This window comes from Lethenteron reissneri, chromosome 61 (assembly GCF_015708825.2).
Source record: "Lethenteron reissneri isolate LAM-NWPU_2019-01 chromosome 61, ASM1570882v1, whole genome shotgun sequence".
Lineage (NCBI taxonomy): Eukaryota > Metazoa > Chordata > Hyperoartia > Petromyzontiformes > Petromyzontidae > Lethenteron > Lethenteron reissneri.
In genome coordinates, this window is record NC_083839.1 from 2,333,914 (window position 1) to 2,354,424 (window position 20,511).

A 20,511-nucleotide genomic window follows, 5' to 3' on the forward strand; every position below is an offset into this window, starting at 1 on the left:
TTATTAACTTAAAATTTTATTTTTTACCTACGTGACTTTACCGAAAAAACCTAAGAGTATTTAAAACTTGTCTATTCAACGTGCAGCTGAATCAGCAAACGGCTTGTAGTGTTAATTTTATCAGTGTAGATTAGAAGCTTTCGTGACTGCAAGGATTCATACTCTTAGGTTTTTTCGGTAAAGTCACGTAGGTAAAAAATAAAATTAAAAGTTAATAAAAGTAATAATGGAAATAAAATAAAATAATTTTTAACTTTCAATTTTATTTTTCACCTACGTGACTTTACCGAAAAACCTAAGACTATGAATCCTTGCAGTCACGAAAGCTTCAAATCTAGAACCCGTCAAGACTCGGCATGCGGCTTCGACGACCTGCCGCCGACCTCGCGCTGACCTCCGACCTCGCGTTGACCTCCGACCTCACGGAACAGCAAGGGGTCCCCGGTGTTCGCTCGGCGTGCCGTCACACCCCTCGGCTCCGCACGGTGCCAAAGAGACGCGCGCTCACCGGTCGCGTTCGCCACTGAACGCAGACGAAGGGCAGCGGTTTCTGTCCGTTCCGTCGTATCAAGTTTCACCGGCAAATCCCACGGAGCTAATGCCGGCGGAGCGGGGACGTTGCGGCTGTGACCATCGCCGATCCGTAACCACACACCACGTGCAGTAGCGCACACACCAACAACCGCTATTCGCCACTAAGTGGCAGTGACGTGACCACGGCTCTTGTGCCAGGCCATGTGCACGTTGAGGCCGCGTGAAAGTGTCGAACGCCCGCTGGCAGGAAGGTCACGGGACAGACCCATCAGGTGACCACGGGTCGACTGACTTGAGATGACTGAGATGACTGGCCGATGCACCACCTGTGCCCCTACTGTGCTCCTACCGCACGCACACCGCGCCCAGTACCGCACGCACACGGACGCCGGTCCCATCGGGGAAAACAGCGCTTCTCAAGACTTTATGGCTTAAAGTTTTTAGTTTTTTTTCCTGCATGTTGTCCGGAACCCTGAGTGTCAGAATGGAGTCGTAGTCTCTCCCCTGTCCCGAAGCAGACGCTGTAATGCCCATCAGCTGCAATGCCCACGAGTGTGAGCTGGTGGCCGTGTCGAGATGCGTGCGTGTGTGTGTACGTGTGTGTGTACGTGCGTGTGTGTACATGTGTGTGTACGTGTGTGTATGTGCGTGTGTGTGTACATGTGTGTGTGTGTGTGCGTGAGTGTACATGTGTGTGTGTGTGTACGTGCGTGTGTGTACATGTGTGTGTACGTGTGTGTACGTGCGTGTGTGTGTACATGTGTGTGTGTGTGTGTGCGTGAGTGTGTGTGTGCGTGTGTGGGCTGGTGGCCGTGTCGAGTTGCGTGTGTGTGTACGTGTGTGTGTGTACGTGCGTGCATGTATGTGTGCGTGTGTGTGTATGTACGTGTGTGTGTGTATGTACGTGTGTGTGTGTGCGTACATGTGTGTGTGTATGTACGTGTGTGTGTGTGCGTACATGTGTGTGTGTATGTACGTGTGTGTGTATGTACGTGTGTGTGTGTGCGTACGTGTGTGGGGAGCGGTGGTGTAGCGGTTAGCGCGCTGCGCTATGAACCTGGCGACCCGGGTTCGATTCCCGCTCACGGCTAACACCAGTGACGATTATCTGAACCGGTCCTGGGCCTCCCCTAGGTCGACTCAGCCTTAAATGAGTACCTGGTGCGGTGTGTAAACATCGCCACTAGGGAGACAAAGGCGGTCGGGCGTGGTGCTGGCCACCAACCCCCTCGTGTACCGTTCCGGCCTTCATAGGTGCTCGCTAACAGCACTTGCCCCTACAGTCTGTTCAGGCTATACGGGGGATCTTTGTCTTTGTGTGTGTGTGTACGTGTGTACATGTGTACGTGTGTGTGTAAGTGCGTGTGTGTGTACGTGTGTACGTGCGTGCGTATGTGCGTGTGTGTGTACGTGTGTGTGTAAGTGCGTGCGTGTGTACGTGCGAGTGTGCGTGTGTGCGTGGGGAAGTGGGGGTTCCCCTTGTGGCAGCTGCACCTCAGTGGCGTGCGCTGCACACAGCACCGCTTGCCCTTGCAGGCGAGTGAGGATGAAGGCCCACGCCGACAATGCTACGCCACTGCTTGTTAGTGGCCAGGAGTGCATCATCGCCGTCTTTGCGGCGAGTACAACGGCGCTACGCCTCTCTAAATAAAATTAACGCTGGACCGCTCGCGCGTTCCGAGATCCGGCGATGACCGGGACACCCACCGCCCTGCCAACGTGCAGACGTCTCGGAGCGAGAAAGGAACATGCTTCCACCCTCCACACGCGTATTGTACGGTGAACATCTTTCGCGCCGTGCGTAGCCAAAGCGTTGCTAATCGGAGGGTGCGATCGATCGTCCGCAGCCTACGCGACGTCAGACGGCCGCGGAGGGACGAGTCAATTAAATAAACCCCGCCGTCTGAACCCCGACGTTTTACGGCTTCCTACAAACGGGCAAAGTCCACCGGCGTGTGGGACCGCCACTCGGCACGCACCCTCGGTTGTACGTGCCGCCGTCTCAGCGCGAACGTGTGTGCGTAGAGCATCGTATCCCGCTCAAGCTTTATCTTCTTGATTCTTTCGGTAAAGTCACGTAGAAGGGAAGTAATAAAATAATAAAAATAAAACATAATAAAATAATTCTTCACCTGAGGACGGCTGCTTGCGTTGTGGCCGAAACGTCGTGAGAATTATTTTATTATGTTTTATTTTTATTATTTTATTACTTCCCTTCGACGTGACTTTACCGAAAGAATCAAGAAGATGAATCCCTGCAGTCACGAAAGCTTTAAATCGAAATTCAAGCTTTATCGTCGCATTGTTTTTTTGGGGTTGGGGAAATTGTCGTCGATTTAATGCCAAACTTTTTTCAGGAGCATCTACCGCGACCGCTAGGAGTGCCGAGCTCGGGGCGCCGCGGTGGCGTGATGTCAACTGCCTCGCCTGGTACGCGGGAGGTCGTGGGTTTGATCCCGATCCTGACGCCTGCTGTACGTGGAGTTGGCGTGTATCTCTCTCCCCGTGGATTTATTCTTCCCTGGGTCCTCCGGTTTTTACCCTCCACATTTAGAGCCAACATCACACGTTCAAGAGTATTTGGCAACTGCCATAAATTTGCACGTGACGATGACGACGATAAGCCACTTCGTTGCACTATCGTTTGTGACAGCCGGGCCGATTCTGACAAAAGAGCTATAGAGCAGCCTTACGCCGGGTGAACTAAAACCGTTGTTTTAGTTTTAATCTCCGCTTCATAACCCGCCACCGTTTCCACTCCATCTTCATATTCGCAATACACGGCTACCGCTCATTAACCGCCGTTAACGAGCCATGCCTACCACCGCCGTTCGTTCCGTGGGTCTCTGTGTGAGTCTATGGGTCTCTGTGTGAGTCTATGGGTCTCTGTTTGAGTCTGCGGGTTTCTGTGTGAGTCTATGGGTCTCTGTGTGAGTCTATTGTTATCTTATGAGTCTATGGTTATCTGTGCGAGTCTGTGGGTCTCCGTGTGAGTCTGTGGTTCTCTCTGTGAGTCTGTGGGTCTCTGTGTGAGTCTGCGGGTTTCTATGTGAGTCTATGGGTCTCTGTGTGAGTATGGGTCTCTGTGTGTCTATGGGTATCTGTGTGAGGCTATGGGTCTCTGTGTGAGGCTATGGGTTTCTGTGTGAGTCTGTGGGTCTCTGTGTGAGTATGGGTCTCTGTGTGTGTCTATGGGTATCTGTGTGAGTCTATGGTCCTCTGTGTGAGCCTATGGGTCTCTCTGTGAGTATGTGGGTCTCTGTGTGAGTCTGTGTGAGTCTGTGTGTCTGTGTGAGTCTGTGTGGGTCTCTGTGGGTCTCTGTGTAAGTCTGTGTGAGTCTGTGTGAGTCTGTGTGAGTATGTGGGTCTCTGTGTGAGTCTGTGTGAGTTTGTGTGAGTCTGTGTGAGTCTGTGTGAGTCTGTGTGTGTCTATGGGTCTCTGTGTGAGTCTGTGTGAGTCTGTGTGAGTCTATGGGTCTCTGTGTGAGTATGTGGGTCTCTGTGTGAGTATGTGGGTCTCTGTGTGAGTCTGTGTGAGTCTGTGTGAGTATGGGTCTCTGTGTGAGTCTATGACTCTCTGTGTGAGTCTGTGTGAGTATGGGTCTCTGTGTGAGTCTATGGGTCTCTGTGTTAGTCTGGGTCTCTGTGTGAGTCTGTGTGAGTCTGTGTAAGTCTGTGGGTCTCTGTGTGAGTCTGTGTGAGTCTGTGTAAGTCTGTGGGTCTCTGTGTGAGTCTGTGTGAGTCTGTGTGCATATGTTTGTTGAACTTCTTTCGTACCATACAAAGCCAACCGTGTTAATCGGAGGTACGGGCGGGGGGGGGATGACAACAAGCTAATGCACCAAAAAAATTAAACCCGTTTTAAAATAAATAAATACGCATCTCTTATCGATAAACAACAAAACCCACAGTTTAAAAATGAGAAACACACTCTTTTTAAAACGGACTCGTACGCGTCTGCGCGCTGTGCCCACGTTACGCTCGAGCGGCGTTAATTCTCCACGCCGAGGGTTTTTTGCGGCCTACCCCGAGCGAAGTCGCGTTTTTTTTTTGTTCCAACGCTCCGGCACGCGCACCTAGCGCGCAACCGGTGCGGCGATTTGCGTGGGAGGAGCGCGCTCCGGGAGGCGCGGGAAACGATGCCGTCGGACGCGCGATGAGCGAGCTGGGAGGGATGGGCGGGGGGGCAAACGCTCGCGGTGTTTGCATGAATCCCCGAAAGGATATCCAAAATTGGGGCCCAGATGTGAACATTGGGACGATCTCCGAAAGTGAAAACGTCGCGTGGAGGTGACGTCGTCACTTGTGCCGACTCCTGCCAAACGCGGTGTCAGTGGGCGCTCGTCACCGCCGGCAAGATGGCAAATTAAATGCGGCGCGTAAATGATTCTAAATAAATACAAATTGGGGAAAAAATACATGAAATTGTACTTAATTCTCCAAACTCTTTGAAGGTGCCATTCATCCCAAACACAAAACAAAGATCCCCCCCCGCCGCGTGGAGCCTTTGACTGCCGGTGCAAGTGCCATCAGCGAAGTAGCAGCACCGATGAAAGGCCGGCACGGCACACCAAGAGGGCGGGTGGCCACCTTTGCCGACAGATAGTGCCGATGTTTACACGACGCACGAGGTGCTCATCCGAGGCCGCTTCGAACTAGGAGGGGAAGGCGCGAGCGGGAATCGAACTCGGGTCACCAGGTTCGTAGCGCAACGTACTACCGCTCCCCAACACACGTGCGAGTACGTACATACATGCTCATGTATGTTCGTACGTTGAACTTCTTTCACGCCGTACGTAGCCAACAGCGCTAATCGGAGGTACGGGGGAAGCACAACAAACTAAACACGACAAAAAGCAGTTCTAAAGAAATGAGTTGTCAACTTAAGATTTTAAAAGTGCATAGCTCACCAGTGGCTTCCTAATATCGGACGGAAGAGCGGCGTTCCAGACGGCCCGGAGAAGCAGCGCCTGAAAGTGCCGCGTGACGCTGGTGACAACCGTCTTTGTTCGACGCTTCGCCGGAATCCCTCGCCGCCAGCCGCTGCTGCGAGGGCGCGCGGAGTTTGCGCGATGAAACAAGAGCTTCCCACCCTCACCCCCCTTGCCCTCCTCGAGTGTGCGCGCTGCCGACGCACATGCGTACGCTAAACTTCTTTTGCGCCGTACGTAGCCAACCGGTGCTGAATCGGAGAACGGCAGGACGCAGAAATGGCTCAAGTCCGAAGCCTAAACCCGCAGGCCCAATGCCCGTCACCGACCGATATGGCCCTATTTTCGCAACGACAACAACAAAAACGCGCAGAAAACAGTCCAGCTTCCGTAAAGTGCAATTTTCACGTGTGTGTGTAAAAAAAAAAATATCTATACGGAGCTGAAATTAAATGAACGTACTCGATAATTTACAACCACTGACCCTGCCCGCCCCCCCCTCCACCACCAATGACGTGTGGTCGGCATGCAACATCATCGGACATGCAAACAGAACCCCGGGGAGAGACCCGAGCGGGTGGCTGAGGCGCATGCAGTCTACGAGGGGACAACCGCCGGGCGACCCAGGGGCACAGAGGTCCCTCGCCGAGCCCCACCGAGAGGGAGGAGTGGCGGCAAAAGCCACGGCGGGAAAAACGAGAGGGGAAGCAACTGCACCGCGCGGGGATGAGCGCGTTCTGCACGTCCGTCGAGCAGCACTTTAAAAAAAATGCATCGACGTCACCGGTGTAAAAGCACGGGCCCCAAAACGCGATCGCGGGGTGGGAAAAGATTTTTTAAAAACAATTAAATGTATTCCCGGTTTGAACGTCGCTGCGGACGCCGATACACGTTGTGGTGTGACACGCGTGAAACGTGCAACCCGTATCCTACATAAAATACGTAACAACCTCAGGCCCCGGTTTGCAAATTGGTTGTGCGTCAACGGCGACTCGCAGAAGGGTGTCGCTCGGGGCTGGAGGGGGGGGGAGGAGAAATAAAAAAACGTATGCGAAGCGCAACCCGGCCGATCGTGACAGCTCGAACCGACAGCATCCGCGAGTCACCGCCGCCGCCGTAAACATTTTCGTTCGTTTTTTGTTGTTGACTCCACCGCACGTGACGGAGGAGCGCCCGCGGTCGCGCCGCGGGAGTGCTGAAAACTCAAGGGGGAACACATTCGGGAGAGGTGACGTTCATATCAAAATCTGGTGGTGTGTTGGGGGCGGTGAGGCGGGGGGGGAGCGAACCTCAGGTCCCCACCGAGCGTGTCAGTATCTGAGCTGAGTCCACGGCACACACACGGCCGTCGTGTAGTTGGCCCTGCAGCCGCCGGGCAGAGGGACGCCCGCGGAGTACGACGACGGGGGCGCGCCGCCGCCGCCGCCGACGGAGCCGGCGGTCCCCGGGCAGGCCTGCTGGAGGCCCGCCGAGCCCCGGGCTCCGCCGTGTCCCGGCACGGCCGCCGACGCCAGGCTGCAGAACAGCGGCATCGCGCGGCCCGCGTCGTCCGAGGAGCCGGGGTGGGGCCCGCCGTCTCTGGACGGGCCGCGCGGGGCGGGCGGCTGCTGGATGTGGTGCTGCTGCTGGTGCTGCTGCTGGTGCTGCTGGTGGTGGTGCTGGTGGTGGTGCTGGGAGTGCGAAGCGGCCTGAAGCTGGTAAGGGACCTTGGGCGAAAGGAAAAGCAGAACGGGGCAGGAGCGGAGAACGGGGGGCCAGGTCAGGCGCCGGCGAGGCTGCGACGCCGCGTTCGGCGTGAGTAGCAGCGTCCATCATCGGCCCCCGGCAGCCCAGCAGGGTACCCCCCCCCCCGTTCCTGGTTCACCCGCCCCCCCCAAGAGAGAGAGCTTCTTTGCAGCGGCTGTCAATCCGACGCGACCCAGAGGAGGCGCGCGTTCGGATTCATCGCTTAAAATCGACATTAATATTCATTGAATATCTGCATGACGGCAGACCGTTAACGCGGTGCCAGAGTTTATTTCTCACACCGCTGCCACCAAAGGTTTTTTGTTTATTTTTTTTCCCTTCCGCGACCGAGCTGCACGGCTCTCCGGCGAGCGCTCCCCGTTCGCGCCGCCCTTTCGCTCGGCACGACGCCTCACCCTGACGTGCCTCGGGCTCCCCCGCTGCCTTCGGAAACTCCCGCGTGGGAACGGCGGGCTCCGTAACATCTGGAGCGTCAGTACCTGGTACGATGGCATCGCCGCTGCCGGGTACTGGAGCAGCAAGCCCTGCAGCTGGGCGCCGTCGTTGCCGTGCTGGGCGCCCGCCGACTGTTGGTGGACGCTCATCACGCCTTGAAACTGCTGCTGGCTAGGAGGAGGAGGACCCTGGAAACCTGCCGGGCCACGAGGCAAAATACGGTTCCATAAAAAATGAATCGGCGGCAATGCGTCGCAAGAACATCGTTCTTTCCATTCGGGAATGCTTTTGGCACAACGCGGAACACGCAGCCGTTATAACGCAGAACGCTCAACCGTTATAATGCAGAACGCTCAACTGTTATAACGTTGAAAGTGCAACCGTTATAACGTTGAAAGTGCAACCGTTATAACGTTGAAAGTGCAACCGTTATAATGCAGAAGGCGCAATCATTATAACGCAGAACGCGCAATCATTACACCGATGAAAGTGCGACCGTTATAATGTTGAAAGTGCAACCGTTATAACGTTGAAAGTGCAACCGTTATAACGTTGAAAGTGCAACCGTTATAATGCAGAAGGCGCAATCATTATAACGCAGAACGCGCAATCATTACGTTGAAAGTGCAACCGTTATAACGATGAACGCGTAACCCTTACACCGGGGCTCCGGCGAACACCAATTTACACGCAACTTTTCGCCGGATCGCCACTGTGCCATAAGTTCTGTTTTTATTACCGCAGTTATTAGTCGTCAAAAATGTATACAGTGCAGTCATTTCATTGTTTAAGTCGTTGTATATAGCGTACTGTATATATATTATATTTGACACAAATCAAGCATAGCTACTGTGACGCACGCGGTACCGATCGCCGGACTGGGCTACAGCATTTGGAGCGGTTTCGCCGGTTTCGCTGGATCGGCCCGGGTCCGCCGGATAAAGTTGGAAGCAGCCGAATATTAGCGCCGGTGCCGGATAATCGGTGATCAACCGCGTGCCGCCGGTACAGCGGCGTCGTCGACGGGAGCGCCACCGCGGGGCGAGAGGCTACGACGGGACGTGGCGTGCGATCTTTTCCTTTTAGCGTCGGACGAGAGCGTGGTGCCGGGGAAAGAGACCGGTTCACTGTGAGAGGAAGCAACGCACACTCACAGACAGTGGCACGGCCCCCTGCCCCGGAGGCACGGTGATCCCTTGGGAGTTGGGGAGGATTTCATTGCGGACAGAAGAGGCTCGTGGTTAACACTCCACAACCGCCGGCCCTGGTTAATACCGCCGGGTCGAGTGAACCGGTAATACTGCTGGCCGCGTGGCAAGCTTTGCGCGTTGAAAGATTCCCGTGACGGTGGCTAGGAGATGTTAACTACCTCGCCTGGTATGCAGGAGGTCGTGGGTTCGATCCTGACCATGACGCCTGCTGCATATTTGGAGTTTGCGTGTCTCTCTCTCTCATCATCATCACGGTGGCGAGGAGATGTTGACTACCTCGCCTGGTGTACAGGAGGTCATGGGTTTGATCCCGACCATAACGCCTGCTGCATATTTGGAGTTTGCGTGTCTCTCTCTCTCTCATCATCATGGTGGCGAGGAGATGTTAACTACCTCGCCTGGTATACAGGAAGTCGTGGGTTTGATCCCGACCCTGACGCCTGCTGCTGCATATTTGGAGTTTACGTGTCTCTCTCTCCCCGTGTTCGTGTGGATTTTTCTCCGGGCCCTTCCGGAGAAAAATCAACGTACGTGTAGCGTAATGTCCACACGAAGACAAGCCACTTCGTTGGGCTATCATCATTTGTGATGGCCAGGTCGCTTCTGATAAAGAGCTACACAGCTCAGTGGGGCCTTACCTGGTGACATAAAAAACAAGTTAAATAGTCAAGTTGAATCGAGAAGATAAGGCCACGTGTGCCGACGTCACGGTCCACACTTGCCAAAGTTTGAAAAGTTACTCGCAAAGTATGTAACTGGAAAGCGCAAACTTGTTGTCCTCCCCTCCAAAACGAGGTAAAGCTTTTTTGTGTAAACAACTGTCATCATTGCAGCCCCCCCCCCCCCCTGTCCTTAACCTCCCCCTCCATTCCTTTCAGACGGCCGCAAGAAGGTGCATCTGAGAGCGTCTCTGTCCCCTAAAAGCAGCCGCTGCTGCAGCTGCAGCAGCTGCTGCTGCGAGGATGACCGCCGGAGTTCGCGTTGTGCGGACGTGTGGAAGCGTGCGCGCGGCGGGGGTATCTCGCCAGACCGTGTGTCTGCGACGGATGCTGCCCGTGCTGCCCGCGCTGCCCTCCGTACTGCGTGGGGGTCGCGGGGCGGCACGACTGCTGCCCCACGAGGCCGAGCTGCCCCGGGGCGTAGACGAAGACAGGAATCTGCAACGGCAGCGAGCGGCGGCGTTAGCGCGCTCCCCCCGTCCGCGACGCGAGCGATGGTGGCAAAGCCGCCGTTTGCTTTCATGAAGACGGGGCCACGTGCCCGTTGGGACGACACGTAACATACGCGCGTCATTATCGTCGTCGTCGCTGCTGCTGAACTTCTTTCGCACCGTACGTAGCCGACCGTGCTGATTGGAGGTGCGACAAGGTCCCTCCCCGTCTCTTTGACTGGAGACCGCCGTCACCGCGGCAAGCAGAGCCCACGCGTGATAAAAATGTGAACAGATTTGTCACGTGTACAACGCAAAACGCCCCCCGCCCCAACACCGTTAGCAACAGGGCATGGACTATGAAGGCTAAACCCCTCACGCCTTGATTTCCCTGGAACCTTTCCACACTTTCATGGTTACTCTCAAATGAGCTGTCTCTCTCTCTCTCTGAAAGACGTCAACGATCACGGCCTCACTTCCATTCGGCTCTGTCCGTGATACAGGGGGTGCTTCAAAAAAAATGTCAACACTTCTGAGAAATTGCAACGATACCACAAGAAATGTGACTTCAGGCTCTGGAGACCACCTGGAGAAGATTCCAGGCAATGTGTTGACAACGCTGGTGAACAAGTGGAAGACTTTTTGAAGCTATGAACATTACATTTGTTATCATGTTACAGTGTATTAGGCCTTTTTTCCATTACACACTATAGCCTCATATGAGTGTTAACATTTTTTTGAAGCACCCTGCACTCACTCGCCAATTTCGCAATTGCCTCCAATTGTTTCAGCTTGCTAACCCTTTCCCGTTCCGAGACGTCTGCAAGTCGCAGGGTAGGTGGTGTGCCGCCTCGCCGCTGAATCTCGGAAAGCGCGAGCGGTTCGCCGTTAATTTTATTTAGCGGCGCGTAGCCGCAGCGCCGTCGTTTTTTTAAAAACGTTGGTGCTCACCGCCGCACTCCACGATAGCCGGCGCCAACACCGTACCACACGCCTCTGCCGCATGGCCTTGTGGGAGCCTTGTGGTACCGATAAAGTTACTTGATTTTTTTTATCCTTTATATTAAGTTCACTTGCTTGCTTGCTTGCGCGCTTACGACCGTGAAAATCTTTCGGTCGTTTTTTAACCCACTTCCCGTGATCCAATCGAGCTGACACTTTGCACACAGACTCGTTGTGCGTGACAAATTATTTTCGTGAAATTTTTTTTCCAAAATTTTACACTTTTTAGGAAAAAATTTAATTATATTTAATTACCAATTGCTTAATGGTGGCAGGCAATCATCTGACCCATAGGTGGCAGCCATCTCAAGCCAGAGGACGAGAGGACTCTAGCCGCCACGCATATAAAGGATTTATAGTGAAAAACTTTGTTTTTACGGGTTAATTTTACGGTTTTGTCTTCACCGTGTACACCTACGTCCGTCATCGGAACGGAATTGGAAGAAAAGCCGATGACGCACGCACGCACGTCATCGTAACGGGTCAACTTGCCGTCTCTCCTGCCTTCGTCTGGGTGCCCCGTAGCGTTGCCCGTCAAAAAGCCGCTACGAGGAGTCGAGGGCTTTCGTCACACAGCCGGCGGTAGGCGCGTGTCTGCAAAACGAGAGGCGGCGTTCCTGAGCCGCGCCCGCCGGGGGCTCTCTCTCCGGAAGGCGCGAGGCCCTCACCTGCTGCTGCTGCTGGTGCTGCTGCTGGTGCTGCTGCTGGTGCTGCTGCTGCTGGTGCTGCTGCTGGTGCTGCTGGTGCTGCTGCAGCGTGTACACCTGCGGTTGCGCCACGGCCGGGTAGGACGACCCGGCGCCGCCGTAGCCGTTGGGGGTCATGGGCGGCCCTGCGGACGGCGACGCTCCGTAGCCCGTCGGGTGCTGCTGCTGCTGCTGGTGCATTATGGGAGGCGGGTAGGGGGCAGCCGTGGACTCTGGGATTTCGCCGGCAGCAGAGTGGTGGCTCAGGGCGACGTGGCCAAAGTGCAGGCCCAGTTCGTCCTAATTGAAGCAGAGCGATCGATTTAACGACTCGTTCCAGCGTATATGCGTACGGCACAATAGTACATCGCAGCGGTGCCACGGAGCCAAGATGTTAACTACCTCGCCTGGTATACAGGAGGTCGTGGGTTCGATCCCGACCCAAACAATGCTTGTATGTTTAGAGTTTGCGTGTTCTCACCGTGGTCACGCGTTTAGAGTATTTGGCTGCAATACATTTCCACGCGATTGTAAGCCAATTAGTTGGGCTATCATTTGTGATAGCCAGCTCAGTTCTGAAAAAGACCTAGACAGCTCAGTGGGCCTTACCTGGTAAAACGAAAATAGTACTTTTTTTTCGTAAGTTCGGTTTACAATAAGTTTCATCGTAACTCCGAGTAAGCAAGGCAGTTACGGCTCGTAAAGTGGCTACGAGAAATCTCACGAGTTGGTCAGCGCCGCTTCTCAGTGAACTGTAACCGGTGATAATTAGGAATGGACAAGAACAACACTAACATCACGCACACCGTCAGGAACGTTAATAACGTCAGCACCGGCAGAGGCCAAGGCATCAAAATCCATTGTTGGACTGCACTTCTGTGCTTCCACGCGCATCTAAACATTCAGCACCATCGCCAACACGCGCGTGGAGAAGTACTGCCAAATAACCCCCAATTGGTGCGAACGGAACTTGCCCCGACAGCCCGTCGAGGCTGTGCGGGGGACCTTTGTCTGCGTTGCAACGTGAGCGTGCGAGCGTGTCGTGTCGTACCACGCTGTACTGCTGCGGAGGGGAGAAGGACACCACGTGCTGAGAGTAAGGGTGCTGAGCCGACGTTGGAGAAGACGCTTGCCCGTGACTCTGCGAGGCAGACACACTTAGAGTTAATCAACGAGCAACAGTCATCACGAATCTGACTGCGACGATGAAAACGTTCCGCAGGGCGTCGCCGTTCATGAAAAATTGCACCTCAAGGCGCGGTAACGCTCAGACGTGCCCTCCGATTCTTTACAGCCCAGAGTTGTTCTCGTCTCCTATTAAGAAAGGCCATGGCGCCGAAAAAGTTGCTTAGTGTGTCGATTTATTACTGGTAGGAACCTCCTGGTTACACAACCTCCTGGTTCCACCAGCCCACAGGGGATTATTGTGTCCGTCCGTCCGTCCTGCAGGGAGGGGCTGGGTGGGGAGGGGAGGGTGGGAAGGGGCTGGGTGGGGAGAATGCGGCTGGGTGGGGAGGGGAGGGTGTGGAGGGGCTGGGTGGTGAGGGTGGGGAGGGGCTGGGTGGGGATGGTGCGGCTGGGTGGGGGGTGGGAGGGGTGGGGCTGGGTGGGGAGGGGCTGGTCACCCCGTGGTGCCCTTATAAAACTCAACGTTTAACCTACTCACGCCGGCTTGTGCCCGCCCTCATAGTCGGCCATATTTGCGGAATACACCACGCCGCCGTTGACCCTGCAGGCCATTGACCGAGCAACCCAACGTTCCTACCAGCTCCCTCCGCAGGAATGTGTTTTCTATTATCGTTTCCCTTCGGGGCGCTGCTGTGGACGAACGCGTTGAGTGTTACTGGCCAATCGCTCAGCAGGACGGACGCAGCGGCAGCTAGCAGGATGACTCACCAGTGACATGTGGTGGTGGTGGTGGTGGTTGCCCAGGGGCTGATGGTAATGGCATCCAGTAGAATGACCTCACCAGTGACATGTGGTGGTGGTGGTTGCCCAGGGGCTGATGGTAGTGGCATCCAGTAGGATGACCTCACCAGTGACATGTGGTGGTGGTGGTTGCCCAGGGGCTGATGGTAGTGGCATCCAATAGGATGAGCTCACCAGTGACATGTGGTGGTGGTGGTGGTTGCCCAGGGGTTGTTGGTGAGCTGTGGCGAGGATCAGCTGTGACGATTCAGACAGCTGACCCCTGGCTTGCTGCTGCACGGCCGGGGGATTGTAAACCGCTGGGGTACCGTCGGGGTTCAGGAACGGTTGGCCTGGGGGGAAGAGGGAGATGCGGTCGAGAAGTTAGCGACGCACAAAAGAGACAAAGATCCCCCGTATAGCCTGTAACAGACGGTTGGGGCAAGTGTTGTCAGCGAGCAGCACCAATGAAGGTCGGCACGGCACACGAGGGGGTGGGTGGCCAACACCACGCCCGGTCGCCTTTGTCTCCCTAGTGCCGATACCAGGTACCCATTTGAGGCTGATTCGACCTAGGGGAGGCCCTGAACCGATTCAGATAATCGTCACTGGGTGTTGGCCATGAGCGGGGATCGACCTCGGTTTGCCGAGTTCGTAGCGCAGCGCACTAACCACAACATGACTAGCGACGCACACACACATACACACATACACACACACATACACACACACGGGAGCGTTAATCCAGTCGAGCGCGACAATGGCGAAGACCGCCCAACACCGAGAAGACAAAGCCACCCCGTATAGCCTTAAGAGGCTGTTGGGGCAAGTGCTGTCATTGAGCACCTATTAAGGCAGGCACCGGCGTACGAGGGGTCGGTGGCCAACACCACGCCCGGCCGCCTTTGTCTCCCCAGCGGTGATGTCTACACACCGCACCAGGTACTCATTTTAGGCTGAGTCGACCTAGGGGAGGAGACCCAGGACTGGTTCAGATATTCGTCACTGGTGTTAGCAGCGTGCTAGCCGCTACACTACCGCTCCCCAACGATGCACACTCGCACACTCGCGCACACACACACATGCAACAGTTAATTTCGTCAGTCAAACCAGCCATAAATGTATTCGTCAACCCACCAATACTACAACCACCATCACCACTAGACTATGACTACCCACCAATACTATGACCACCATCGAAGTGGCTTATCATCAAGTTGAAACTTATAGCAGCCAAACACTCTAAACGCACGTTGTTGATTCTAAATGTGGAGGGAAAAACAGGAGGACCCAGAAAAAAATCCACGCAACCACGGAGAGAGACATGCTTCTCCAAATATACAGCAGGCGTCACAGGGTCAGGATCAAACCCACGACCTCCTGTATACCAGACGAGGTAGTTAACATCTCCTAGCCACCGTGATGATGATGATGAGAGAGACACGCAAACTCCAAATATAAAACAGGCGTCACAGGGTCAGGATCAAACCCACGACCTCCTGTATACCAGGCGAGGTAGTCAACATCTCCTAACCACCGTGATGATGATGAGAGAGAGAGGCATGCAAACTCCAAATATAAAACAGGCGTCAGGGTCAGGATCGAACCCACGACCTCCTCCATACCAGGCGAGGCAGTTAACATCTCCTAGGCTGCCCACGGCACCCAGCGCGGGCACGAGCGAGCGCGAGCAACGCCCACCTGTCTGCGGATTGACGAGGATGCTCCCAGGAGGGATGCCCATGCTCTCGAGTGGCAGCAGGCAGTAGCTGGGGCCCGCCGGGCAGACCTGCGCTGCTGCCGATGCTGCGGCGGTGACGGAGTACGAGGGCACGGCGGGAGCGGCGGGTGACCTACGCTGCTGCTGCTGCGGCTGCTGCTGCTGCTGCGGCTGCTGCTGCTGCCCGTGCCGAGTCCGAGCGGGGCACGCCGTGGGGGACGTCCCCACGCTGTTCGGCGAGTCCGAGCCTGGGCACAGCAGCGATGGGGGCGGGGGGGGTGCGGAAGGGCGAATCGAGAGAATTCGTGACTCTGCTGCCACGGTGTTAGGGGCTAATGCGGTCGCGCCCAACGGCTGTCCATCAACTCATCTTCTTGGTTCTTTCGGTAAAGTCACGTAGAAGGGAAATAATAAAATAATAAAAATAAAACATAATAAAATAAAATAATTCTCAGAGAATTATTTTATTTTATTATGTTTTATTTTTATTCTTATTTTATTATGTTTTATTTTTATTCTTTTATTATTTCCATTCTACGTGACTTTACCGAAAGAACCAAGAAAAAAAAACTGAACTATTTTTGTTTTAATCTTACCAAGCAAAGCCCACTGAGATATCAACTTATTTTTCAAAAGTGCCCACAAATGAATATCAGCTCAAAAAAAGTGCCCCATTACTTGGACATTCAAAGCATTGGGGTCGAGGGGAGGTCAAGGCGCGGGGCGCGGGGGGGGCCCTCTCTCACCCGCGTTGGCCAGACCCCCGTGGCTGTCTCCGCGCATCAGCACGGCCGAGATGCCGCTGAAGCTGCTGGCCTTGACGACGGCGGGCCGGCGGGCTGGCGCGGGCCCGGCGTGCGAGCTCTCCGAGTCGGTGCTGCTCCACGGCCGAGGCCCCCAGCGGCGTGGCGGGGTGCCGCCGCCGCCGCCGCCGCAGTCCGTCTCTGTGCTGCTCTGCCAGCTGCCCGAGCCGCCAAGTCCGCCGCCTTCGCCGCTGCTGCTGCCGCCGCCGCCGCTGCCGTCTCGGTGGCTCCTAAGGCCCGTGGTGGGGGGGAAGGGGGGGCGCCGTTGTCGTTGCGGCGTTAGAGAGAGCTAGAGAGCGTTAGAGAGCGATAGAGAGCGCTAGAGAGAGCGCTAGAGAGAACGCTAGAGAGAGCGCTAGAGAGAGCGCTAGAGAGAGCGCTAGAGAGAGCGCTAGAGAGAGGGATAGAGAGAGCGCTAGAGAGAGCGCTAGAGAGAGCGCCAGAGAGAGCGCCAACACAAGGGACCGCCAACACAAGGGACCGGCAACACACGGGACCGACAACACCAAGGCTCACCGGAACATCTGCCTCCGCTTCTGCGTGCTGGATAAAGGCGACGGCTCTTGGATCCTGGGCACAAAGGGCACGGGGGGGGGGGGGGAGACACGACGATCGCCCGTTCAGCTGACCGACCGACCGACCGACCGATCTCCACGTCGACTGCAAAACCCCCCGAGTGTTCTTTCGCGTAGTCAAGATCCAACCTTTTGTATGAACGCAACTCCTTCAAACGGCCGGGCGACGTCCCGCGTCGCTCGCAGCGCGAACCCTCAACGCTCGCGCGAATCAACGGCAACGATTGCAATCGATGGAGAACACTTGCTTTCACAGCGAGGCAAGGCGATCGTTGCTCACGTGCGGCAAAGGTGCCATTTTCGCAGCCTGCAGTAGTTTCGCAGGACGTTGTGGAGGGTGGGTGGGGTGGGAGGTGGGGGCGATGATTTCCTGCCGTGGGCAATCCCGACAGAGCGGATCGCGCCACGTCAATTTATCGAATTGGCTCTAAAACACGTGACGTTAATTCTAAATGTGGAGGGAAAAACTGGAGGACCCGGAGAAAAATCCACACAACCCCAGGAAGAGAGAGACATGCAAACTCGAAGTATACAGCAGGCGTCAGGGTCAGGATCGAACCCACGACCTCCTGTATCTCTATGGATTTCTGTAACTCTGTGGATCTCTACGAATCTCTACGTAACTCGCAGCCAAATGATCGAAAGCGTTCCTCGGAAACCAGAGAGTCTCCGCGACGACTAGCCCGTGCCCCTCACGTGCCCCCCGTGCCCCCCCCCCCCCCCGTGCCCCCCACCGGCTCTGCGACCACGGGAGGCACGGATTCGGCGCCGGCGGCACGAAAGCTCCAAAACGACCGACGGCGAGGCTCACCTGATCTCCGCGAGACGATATTCCGGAGCCGAGGGCTGCTGCGGCGACACACACACACACACATCCCAAGAAGAAGAAAAAAAATAACACGCGCGCATTGAGTCAACGCAACACATCACCCGGACACACCACGCCACGCTCACATTATGATACGGCCTGCATCAAGCAGTGGCTAGAACATGGCCGATGGAGATAAGCCCTTCATACAGTGGTGGCGAGACCATGGACGGTGATGATGACGATGATGATTATGACACAGCCTTCATCATGGCCTTCCATGGCTGATGATGACGATGACAATAATGATGATCATGATAACACCTTTATCTAGCAGTGGCTAGCCCATGGCTAAAAATGATATAGCCTTCATTTAGCAATTAACAGAGCATGGCTAATGAAGCCAAGCCCTTCGTCTGCTCATGGATGATGATGATGTTCACGGCCGTGATCATGATTATGACGAACAGTGGCTTGATGATTGATGATGACGTTCGTGACGACGACGACAATTTGCAGCGTGCTTGCGGCGGGGGGCGGAGGCCGCGCCGATGCTGCCGGCATTATCCACCGCTGTCCCCGCGGCACGGCAGAGGTCGCAAACGGGTTTTGATTCCTTACCCGTACCCGGTCGCACCAGGGTCGCAAACGGGTACCCGTACCCTACCCGATACCCGGCTACCCGTACCCGGCCAGGTACAAGTACGATACAGGTATCGGGTACCCGATTGCGACCTCTGGGATGAAGCCATGTTGCAGGCGCGGGTGGGTTGATTCTAGGAACTTGAATTGTGAGAAGAGACAAGACGTTGGGAAATGAGTGACAAACGGTGACTCACCAGTGACTCACGGCCTACCCGTACCCGTACCTGGCCGCACCAGGGTCGCAAACGGGTACCCGTACCCGGCCGGGTACGGGTAGCCGGGTATCGGGTAGGGTACGGGTATCCGGTTGCGACCTCTGCGCCGCGGCGGCTCACCTGCCTCTCCTCTTGCTCCGCGCCGTCTCCGTCGCGCTTCGGCGCCATCCGCTTGGGGACCTCCACGCTGGGGCCCTCCTCCGTGAAGTGCTCGTTAAACGCCTGCTCCGGACTGAGACGCACGGACGCGGCCACGCACGGACACGTGTTGCGATCGAAACGTCGTGATCTATTATTTTTCGATCTACGTGACTTTACCGAAAGCCCCAAAAAAACAGTTGAGTTTCGATTTAAAGCTTTCGTGACTGCAGCAGCAGCAGAAACTGCAGCAGCAGCAGTAACTGCAGCAGCAGCAGTAACTGCAGCTCCCTTTGATGCTGTTAATCCTGCATAATGCACATGCATATGCAGTACTAATTACATTCCTGCATTTCCCATAAATATGCTAAATTCCTTTTGATATGCAAATTCCTTTGTCAATGCGCCCAGCTTATATATATGCTCCAAGCTCGTGTGCTGTTTCATTCAGACTCTGTCGCCTCGACGGACCTGGTTTTCACCTGAGGACGGCTGCTTGCGTTGTGGCCGAAACGTCGTGAGAATTGTTTTATTATGTTTTATTTTTATTATTTTATTATTTCCCTTCTACGTGACTTTACCGAAAGAACCAAGAAGAAAAAACAGTTGAGGTTAAGCAGTTGCAGTAAAAAATTATAAAACAGCAAACGCCACCACCGCCGCCGCCACCCACCACCGTACCCGCCACGACTCCACTCCGCGTCACGACGCGTCAAGCTCACATGCGCGTGCCGGGCGTCTTGTTGACCACGACGGCCTTCCCCGTCTGGTCCACGTTGTGGTCCATGCCGAAGTACGCGGCCACGCGGTGCACCAGCATGCGGTGGTACGACGTCATCTGCGGGAACTTCTTGTACTGGCTGTTGGGTGGGTGGGGGGAGGGGGGGTGAGTTAGGGTGGGATGGGCGGAAGGGTGGGGGGTTAGGGTGGGGGGTTAGAGTGGGGGGTTAGGGCGGGGGTTTAGAGTGGGGGGCAGGGTGGGGGCCAGGGTGGGGGGTTAGGATGGGGGTTAGGGTGGGGGGCAGGGTGGGGGGTTAGAGTGGGGGGTTAGAGTGGGGGGTTAGGGTGGGGGGTTAGGGTGGGGGGTTAGGGTGGGGGGTTAGGGTGGAGGGTTAGGGTGGGGGGTTAGGGTGGGGGGTTAGGGTGGGGGCCAGGGTGGGGGTTAGGGTGGGGGGTTAGGGTGGGGGCCAGGGTGGGGGGGTTAGTGTGGGGAATAGAGTGGGGGGTTAGGGTGGGGGGTTAGGGTGGGGGGTTAGGGTGGGGGGTTAGGGTGGGGGTTAGGGTGGGGGGTTAGGGTGGGGAGTTAGGGTGCGGGGTTAGGGTGGGGGGTTAGGGTGGGGGGTTAGGGCGGGGGTTTAGAGTGGGGGGCAGGGTGGGGGCCAGGGTGGGGGGTTAGGATGGGGGTTAGGGTGGGGGGCAGGGTGGGGGGTTAGAGTGGGGGGTTAGAGTGGGGGGTTAGAGTGGGGGGTTAGAGTGGGGGGTTAGGGTGGGGGGTTAGGGTGGAGGGTTAGGGTGGGGGTTAGAGTGGGGGGGTTAGGGCGGGGGTTTAGAGTGGGGGGCAAGGTGGGGGCCAGGGTGGGGGGTTAGGATGGGGGTTAGGGTGGGGGGCAGGGTGGGGGGTTAGAGTGGGGGGTTAGGGTGGGGGGTTAGGGTGGGGGGTTAGGGTGGAGGGTTAGGGTGGGGGCCAGGGTGGGGGTTAGGGTGGGGGGTTAGGGTGGGGGCCAGGGTGGGGGGGTTAGTGTGGGGAATAGAGTGGGGGGTTAGGGTGGGGGGTTAGGGTGAGGGTTAGGGGGGGGTTAGGGTGGGGGTTAGGGTGGGGGCCAGGGTGGGGGTTAGGGTGGGGGGTTAGGGTGGGGGCCAGGGTGGGGGGGTTAGTGTGGGGAATAGAGTGGGGGGTTAGGGTGGGGGGTTAGGGTGGGGGGTTAGGGTGGGGGGTTAGGGTGGGGGGTTAGGGTGGGGAGTTAGGGTGGGGGGTTAGGGTGGGGGGTTAGGGTGGGGGTTTAG

General features: G+C 56.0%; 1 protein-coding gene across 1 annotated transcript in view; it reads right to left on the minus strand.

Annotated features, from left to right (window-relative positions):
- Window positions 1-295: 295 nt before the first annotated feature.
- Window positions 296-20,511, minus strand: part of LOC133358184 (cAMP-regulated phosphoprotein 21-like) — a 71,383-nt gene continuing 51,167 nt past the window's right edge. The window contains exons 8-19 of the mRNA XM_061576391.1: window positions 19,230-19,367; window positions 18,490-18,601; window positions 17,513-17,550; window positions 16,643-16,696; window positions 16,070-16,356; window positions 15,305-15,571; window positions 13,799-13,956; window positions 12,747-12,836; window positions 11,678-11,995; window positions 9,888-10,014; window positions 7,691-7,842; window positions 296-7,171 (exon numbers count right to left, since the gene is read on the minus strand). Coding sequence (XP_061432375.1) covers window positions 6,776-7,171; window positions 7,691-7,842; window positions 9,888-10,014; window positions 11,678-11,995; window positions 12,747-12,836; window positions 13,799-13,956; window positions 15,305-15,571; window positions 16,070-16,356; window positions 16,643-16,696; window positions 17,513-17,550; window positions 18,490-18,601; window positions 19,230-19,367 — 2,137 coding nt within the window. The 3' untranslated portion in view covers window positions 296-6,775. The remainder of the gene's footprint in view (window positions 7,172-7,690; window positions 7,843-9,887; window positions 10,015-11,677; window positions 11,996-12,746; window positions 12,837-13,798; window positions 13,957-15,304; window positions 15,572-16,069; window positions 16,357-16,642; window positions 16,697-17,512; window positions 17,551-18,489; window positions 18,602-19,229; window positions 19,368-20,511) is intronic.